We start from the raw sequence: 7,575 nt of genomic DNA, 5'->3' as shown, positions 1-7,575 counted from the left end.
TCTCTATATCTTAAGTAATTCTCACAATTCTCAAGTGATCATCTCTTCTTTGTAGGTCTCAAGGCATATGTGGATGGCATAGGTCTTGCAAAAACTCACCATTTCACATCAATGCTAACCATAATAATCTTGTGAAAGTACATAGAAGAAAAGAACAATAAATCCAAAGCAAATAGTGGAGACAAGAGGAACACAATGACAAACGATAAGAGGCTAGTCTTGCCAACCCCTACACATAGCACACATCACTGAGGATGTCAAACAAAGGCAAGAGATGAATCATGAGAGTTGGCACAAGAATCGAGTGATTTTTGAGTGTGGAAAGGCAACCACATGAATAGCCAAAGACTACCGCAACTTGCCGACCTAATCAAGTTGACCTACATTAATGCAGGTAGAACCTATCAAAAATGCTACGTCTAAAATATTGCAATAAATGTTGCTCACACTCATAACAATGTCCATAATGCCTACTAATGAGAGGAAAACAAGCACACATTGTGAAACCTCCACCTTGAATTGTTTGGAATCAATTAACAAACAAATTGGCACCATAGAAACTTCTAATGTCCTTGTCTTAACAAGCAAGAGATGACCACACAAGATACATAATTGCTAGCAACCCCTCTCAAATCCTTGATGTGGTAGGAAGGCCCAAAGGAGATGGAATGAATCAAAGAGTGGTAGGCGAGTGCCACTATAAATGAAGTGTGTTGATGAAAAATGCCAACCAAGGAGTAAGACCCCCCACTCTAGATATAAGTTCAATCTAATAAGAGGCTACCACAAGCCACAAGGAATGGGGGTTTCAAGAGAACCACTAGAGGAGATGGTGGGGGATGGGGTAGAACTCGTGGGATGCAGAGTGCACAAATGGGAATGGGTGCAACAATCAAAAGCTATCTTGGAGGTTCCTTCACAGTAGAAGGGGAATGGAGACGATAGAGCTCTCTCTTTTACCAACCTATCACAAGAATGGCTTGCGAAGTGGGTCCTCAACATTAACAACCTACTTAGTAAAGACAACCCAAGTACTAAGTCTTACAAGGCCATGAATAGAGAGGAGAGGTGAGCCCAAGTTCAAAACATGTGGAGATTCTCATATGGAGCTCAAAGATGGATGGTCAAAAAACAAAGGCAAAGTATCAACACCACAAATAGACCCTAATGAGATGTCACCAGTAGTGATTGCACCCTCCTAAGTAAGAAAATCCTAGAGGCAATCTCCTCAACAAGTCATATGACTTGAAGCACCACTATCAATAAGCTAAGGCCTCTTCGAAAATGAGATAGCTAAGGGAGACTTCCAACTAATGGATATGAAGGAAGACCAACTCTGTTGTAATGGCAAAAGTAGAGAAAGACATAGATGGAGGCTCTATCACACCTTCTCTCATGGATGAAGTTGAGGGTACTTCTTCGAACATTGCTCCTCAAGATATGAATTCTTCCCCAAGTGCAAACACTTGGGAGTATCCTTAGCACTTCCCCTTTAAATCTATATCAGAGATATAAAACAAAAGATGGCTTTGATTTCTTGGACTTGTCATTTTTCTAATTGGACTAGAATATAGAAGGAGATAAGACAAACACGATGAATTGAAGGAATGGAACTGACAAAAATCTGAATGACACAAGGCTAGTCTTAGCGTGCCCCTACATGCAACACAAAGCTCAAGAGAGGAAGACTAAATGATGAGGACTAGCACAAGAACCAAGTGATTGTGGAGTGTAAGAGGGCAGCATACAAATAATCAAATGTTGTTACAACTAGCTAATCTGATCAAGCCAAGCTGCATTAATACAAGGGGGACCTATCATAAATGTTGCCCATGCTTGAAATGTTGCAATAAATGCTGATCATTCCCATACTAACGTCTGCCTTGCCCATAGCCATAAATGCCTGCTTGAAACAAGAACAAAACAAGTTGACTAATGTAAAAGTGCATAAAAATGTAGGAGCGGACCTCCACCTGAAGTGTCTAGAAAAATGAACAAAGACAATACTTGCAGATTGGAGGGGCTCTTAACACATCACTCCATTGAGAACACATCATTAACTCCCTAAACCAGGTGGGTCAACCGCAGTAAGTCTAGAATTGGCACAACACTTCGTACAGTAATAATTCATGCAGTGGACAAGTAACTACAAGTGTGGGTATGTCCAATTGCTAGCCACTTAAAAACCAAAATAAAAGAAAAAAGAAAAGTCAAAGCATGATTTCACTGGTTTCACAACCCTACTATGAAGATCAAGTTTCAACCAATGCAATCGAACTTCTCTGACAACCTAAGGAGATGTTAGACATTTCCGGCCATCCACAAGCAGCTGTGATTGGCTATTAAAAAGAGAGGACACTCATGTTGTTCTACAATTGAACAGGGATTCTAACAAGATAGACAATAGTAACATGGGACGGGTTTTGACAGGGACAGGAGCAAGAGTTGGCATCCCTTGTTACAATGTGAGGGTGATCTAACATGGGAACAAGATTGGGATGGTACAGGGATGGGATGGGACTGAGACCAGGACCAGGGCCTACAAGGAGGTAAACATCTTGCCTCATGCATAGGTGTTACAAACAAGATGAACATCTTGCCTCCTGCACATAAATATCAAAAACAGCATTTTAAAGGCCATTGTCATTTGAGAACTGTGCATTGAAAAGAGTTTGAAACCAGCGTTGATGTTTGCACAAAAGCAACAATAGTCTTTTTGCAAACTCTCCATTCAAACATTGACCCATGGATTTTATCACTTTACATAACCACAAAGCCCACATATCATGAAAAGGCTACTAGACTGACAATAGCATACTCTCACACTCTTCAACGAACCACAGCATCAATAATCATTAAAAATCCAGTAACTCACACTGCCATCAACTAACAATAACATACATACATGATCACTTATTTTTTTCTAAGAAGGGCAGAAACAAAGTCCGGCAATTGATTGATCAAACTAATAAAATTGAGCAGAGGAGAAAATCATAGGCTCCCCAAAACCTTCCACTTGATTGAGGAGGCACAACCACACCCAACAGCACATAAACAGGTCCGATGTCTGTTTGAGACCTGCATCTGTTTTGCCAGGCAGAATATCAATTGTACAAGGTGTCAATCAGAGTCGTAACATTTACTTTGCATGCACCATTGAGTACTCTCTCTGATTATGACCCTCTTGAGGATGACCACTGCAAAAATGAGCAAGCAACAAAACTACCACTTGCAACCAATGCCAGCTTGATTTTTGCAAAGGGAGATTTTGCTCGCGGGGCTGCAACTGCAACTGTTGGCTCTGCCACTTCAACTTCTGTGACCCTTGGATGCTCAAGTTCAGCAGCAGGAACTTCACAATCTAAAGACACCACCAGGGAAGGACGGTGCAAATGGAGCCAGACTGCACTCTCCCATGTGACCCCACTGCATTTTTTGACCTTCACTTTAACTAGTCGAGGGCAGCCAGATGCAAGCACTCTCATTCCTTTATCAGAAATTGCACAGCCCTTGACACAGAGCCTCTTCAAGAACTGACCCTTCACTGCAATGCAAGAAAGCTCAAGATCTCCCACGGTCTCACTGTTACATAAAGCCAGCCGTTCAAGTCCGAGACAGTTCGATGCCATCAGACCCAAACTTGCTGCTGAGGCATTTATCCCTATTAACACCACCTCTTGAAGATCTCTACATTTTTTGGCCAAAGAAATCAAACCCTCATCACCAATCCGATTGGATTTCCAACCATCCAAATGAAGCTTTCTGAGCTTTTTGCAGCCATTAGCAATTGCAGACAAGCAATAATTTGTACATTCGGGAGTCTTAGCAACATATAAAACCTCCAGATTTGCACAGCGAGACACAGCTTGTAACCCTCTGTCACTAAGGTGCAACCTTTCCATGTGAAGTTCTACAAGGTTTGGTACCTGCTCCGTGATAATATCCAGCAATTTGCCCCAATTCCCTGAATTTCTGCAGATCATGAGTGTATGAAGGTGCTGGGATCCAGCAATTAGAGGACCAAACAATTGAGCGTTAAATAACTCCTTCAGGCACAACCTCCGGATTTTGCCACAACCTGGTTGAATGAGCTCTGCCGGCCCCTCTGCTAACCCTCGAAGCCTTTTTACTGTGAGATCCTCCAGAAGGCTACAGTGACGGAGAATTGCATTCACACCTCGAGCACCAAAATTACAAGAGCCACAAGATAATTTCCTGAGGGAGCCGCAAACCCTGGAAAAGAGCTCGAGGCCATTATCAGTGATCTGTTTGCAACCCTTCAGCTTGAGCTTTCGGAGATGGAGGCAGTTTCTACCAACCAAAAAAAGGGCCTTGTCGTTGATACTGATGGTCTTGCGATCACACTTGAGAGCCAGTTTCGTGATGGAGTCAAAGCGGGTAAAAAGCGCAGGAAGGTATGTCACGATCTCGGCATGTGCCAGCAGGGACAGTCGCTGCCGCCCCTGCGCCTCTACAATGTGCCATCGCTTGCACACCAGTGAGCACTGATTGCGATCGTTGGCCCCCATCTTCTGGAAGATGCAAGCCAGGCACTCGTCCGGAAGCAGGGGTGTGAAGTCCAGCGCTTCCTCTTGCTGAGAGTCGGATTCTTCCTGTTCGTCCACATCGTCGTCGTCATCATCGTCTCGTGCAGATGCACAGCCGACCCTGGAGGCTCCCTGTCCCATGAGATACCTAAAAAGGCTCATTAGAGAAGAGATGCATACTGCTAGGGTATTCTTAACAGAGGGAAGCTAGGGTTTTGGCAGAGGGATACGATTCAGATCTGATAAGGAGAAGCCGGCCGAGGGCGAGGCCGAGGCAAGTGACGGCAAGGGGAGTGTTGGCTCCCTGTCCCATGAGATACTGTTGCAAGGCCGAGATAGAGATTGGCTAAAGAGAACCATCACAGAAGAGATACATATTGCTAGGGTATGGTTAACAGGAGGAAGCTAGGGCTTGGCAGAGCGATACGAGTCAGATCTGGTAAGGCGAAGCCGGCCAGGGTTAAGGCAAGTGAAGCCAAGGGCGTGAAGAGAGAGGGGGGGGGGGGGAGCGGGGCGGCAGGGAAGTGGGTTTGTTATTATAAATCCGCGATACGCAAGCCACCAATGAAAGGCCTCCTGCGAGGCAGGCTTAAACAGACGGAGGAGATCCCTTTTGCTATTCCTTTTCCTTTATAATCTTTGCTTGCTTTTTTCTTTTTTTCATCGGAGAGAGAGAGAGAGAGAGAGAGGCGAGGCATGTGACGCTGGGCGCGCCGAGTTCCACCGGAAGTCTTTTTGTCCTTGTTCCCCCCCCCCCCCCCCCCGGCTTTGCCTAGCGGACAATTCACACACACACACACAACAATCACTCTCTCTCTCTCTCTCGCCTCGCCTCGCCTTTGTCGTATCTATCTTACATAAATACATTCAAAGGTGCGTCCTTGCTGGCTTCGTCAGATCAAAATACCACACGTATCACCAATGTATCTGGATCCTATTTTTGAATTTTGGCTTACTAGAGCCTTGTCGCACCCATGGTCAGTTAGCGAGGAGAGTGAATTTTGAAATGCCACTCCCCTCGCTTCCTATCGAACCCCCTGGGGTGGGATTAGGGAGAATAAGGTTAACTTAACCCATGACTTGCACTACTAGCACCACCTCAAAAAGGGAGTGCTAGTAGTGCCTTGTCGCACCCATGGTCAGCTATCGAGGACAGTGAACTTTGAAATGCCACTCCCCTCGCTTCCTATCGAAACCCCCCCCCCCCCCCCCCCCCGGGGTGGGATTAGGGGCAATAAGGTTATCTTAACCCATGACTTGCACCACTAGCACCACCTCAAAAAGGGAGTGCTAACTCTCTGCTCGTGGCTTTAATTGTACAAGTGCAATTTGATTAGTTCCTCGAAGCTCATTGCAAATGTAGCGCAAACACGTGCACATACCCAACCTATACATGATCGTTTCTCTACTATGCAAGATTTTTGTGGAGGTCTAGCTCACCCCCACTCTCTCTTTGGCAGGACTAGCACTAGTGGGATGAATACACTTTAATGTCTCTCATGGTGATGCAATGGTGATGTTCCCAAAAAATCGAGGATTAATGTCAATCAAATTTCAAACTTTCAATTGAATCTTCAAAATTTGAATAATAAGGTTTAAAATCTTGAACTTCACAAAATTTTGAGTTCTGAAAATGACAAGTATGTAGATTTTGATTCAAAAAATCCTTTAAATTTTCAAGTAAAAGGTTTTTGTATTTGCTACCAAAAATGTTTTTTGTGAGCACTACAAAAGCATGTTCAAGGAAAGATAGACTTGCTTCATCCTAGAGCAAACTCAAGTTTAGCAAAAGCCTTCTCAAACTTGTGTGAGGATGAAAAATGCATTTCTAAAATACATGGTTTTAGTTGTAGTGTTTCAAACAAATGAAATAAAAACCAATTCAAGTTTCTAATTGCTCCTCGATGTGAAACAAGAGGGATTTATGTATGGTTTGACAAAAAATATTTCCTAAACCATATGCCACAAGGGTAAGAGTTGTGCCTCGCATAAGTCAACCTATGTGAGTGAGTTATCACCAGATTGGTGGACATATGTATGTTGTTACTAACGATTGACCCTTCATATTAGACCCCTCAAAGTGAAGACAAAAAGCTTCAACAATTAGTGGAGAGAAAAAAGGGTTGTTGCAGCTCCCGATTGATTTCTAATCAATCACATCAACTTGCGAGTTAACGAAGTTACCTTCAACTTTTAGAGGTACTCATTCACCACCACAATTACCTTTTTCTTTTTTGGGATGAAAGTTGAGAAGCACATGACACATGAAACTAGTTATTAACTTTGGAGACTTAGCCCCTTGGGCATGACCTAGGTCTGAGGGCCCCATCATGCCTAGCATGCCCGCAACACTAATGGGGGTAAATGTTATATTTATCCTCACCCCACAAAAACAAATGCCACACTCTTTAGTGATCGAATGCAAGATGTCAAGCTACATTTATAGAGAAAAATAAAAGAGCCAATTGCAATGCTAAACTTTTCATAAAGATGGTGTATTACCTAGTTTTTGATCGTTTTGTTGTTTTGTTGCTCTTCTAAACTGTAGTGCAACTTAGATTTTGTAGTTGTAAAATTCCTTTCATGAAAGATTAAGCATATCCCACACAAGTCAATTGACCTATGTAGTGGACTTTGCTTATCTAAATGAGGAAAAGCCACATGCAAGTCAAGTCCAAAGTGGTCCACAAGGGATCTCATGTTTGCACAAGGAGAGATAGAGAGAGCAAAGAGAGGAAAACCCACATGCAAGTCAAGTCTAGAGTGGTCCGCAAGGATTTCATGTTTGCACAAGGAGAGATAGAGAGAGCAATTAGAGGAATAGAAAGCAAGGACCACAAAGAATTCCTATCATAAGCCATGTAAGCCCCCTTAAGGGTGCTCTAATCAACTTTGAGCCACCCTCAAGAGGCTATCTAAGCCCTCTTGAGGGTGCTCTAATGAACTCCAAGTCACCTCCTCCAAACATCAAGTTCAAGTAATCACTAGCTACTGTCAGCCAAACTCCTAACCATGCATTGCATGGTAT

The 7,575-nt window shown here is 43.4% G+C and overlaps 1 protein-coding gene across 1 annotated transcript; it reads right to left on the bottom strand.

The window, feature by feature from the left end:
* Window positions 1–2,935: 2,935 nt before the first annotated feature.
* SKIP2 (SKP1/ASK1-interacting protein 2) lies at window positions 2,936–5,184 on the bottom strand. The gene has a single exon (XM_087668121.1). The coding sequence runs from the start codon at window positions 4,707–4,709 to the stop codon at window positions 3,174–3,176; it is 1,536 nt and encodes a 511-aa protein (XP_087524247.1). The 5' UTR covers window positions 4,710–5,184; the 3' UTR covers window positions 2,936–3,173.
* Window positions 5,185–7,575: the final 2,391 nt, after the last annotated feature.

This window comes from Lygodium microphyllum, chromosome 26, assembly GCF_053477565.2.
Source record: "Lygodium microphyllum isolate KBCC chromosome 26, Lygodium_microphyllum_v1.1.10, whole genome shotgun sequence".
Classification (NCBI taxonomy): Eukaryota; Viridiplantae; Streptophyta; class Polypodiopsida; order Schizaeales; family Lygodiaceae; genus Lygodium; species Lygodium microphyllum.
The sequence above is the reverse complement of the archived record's forward strand: the minus strand, read 5'-3'. Positions and strand labels throughout refer to the sequence as shown.

What these genes read in the sequence shown, in the direction of transcription:
- SKIP2 (XM_087668121.1), bottom strand. Translation starts at nt 4,709, where the DNA reads ATGAGCCTTTTTAGGTATCTCATGGGACAGGGAGCCTCCAGGGTCGGC.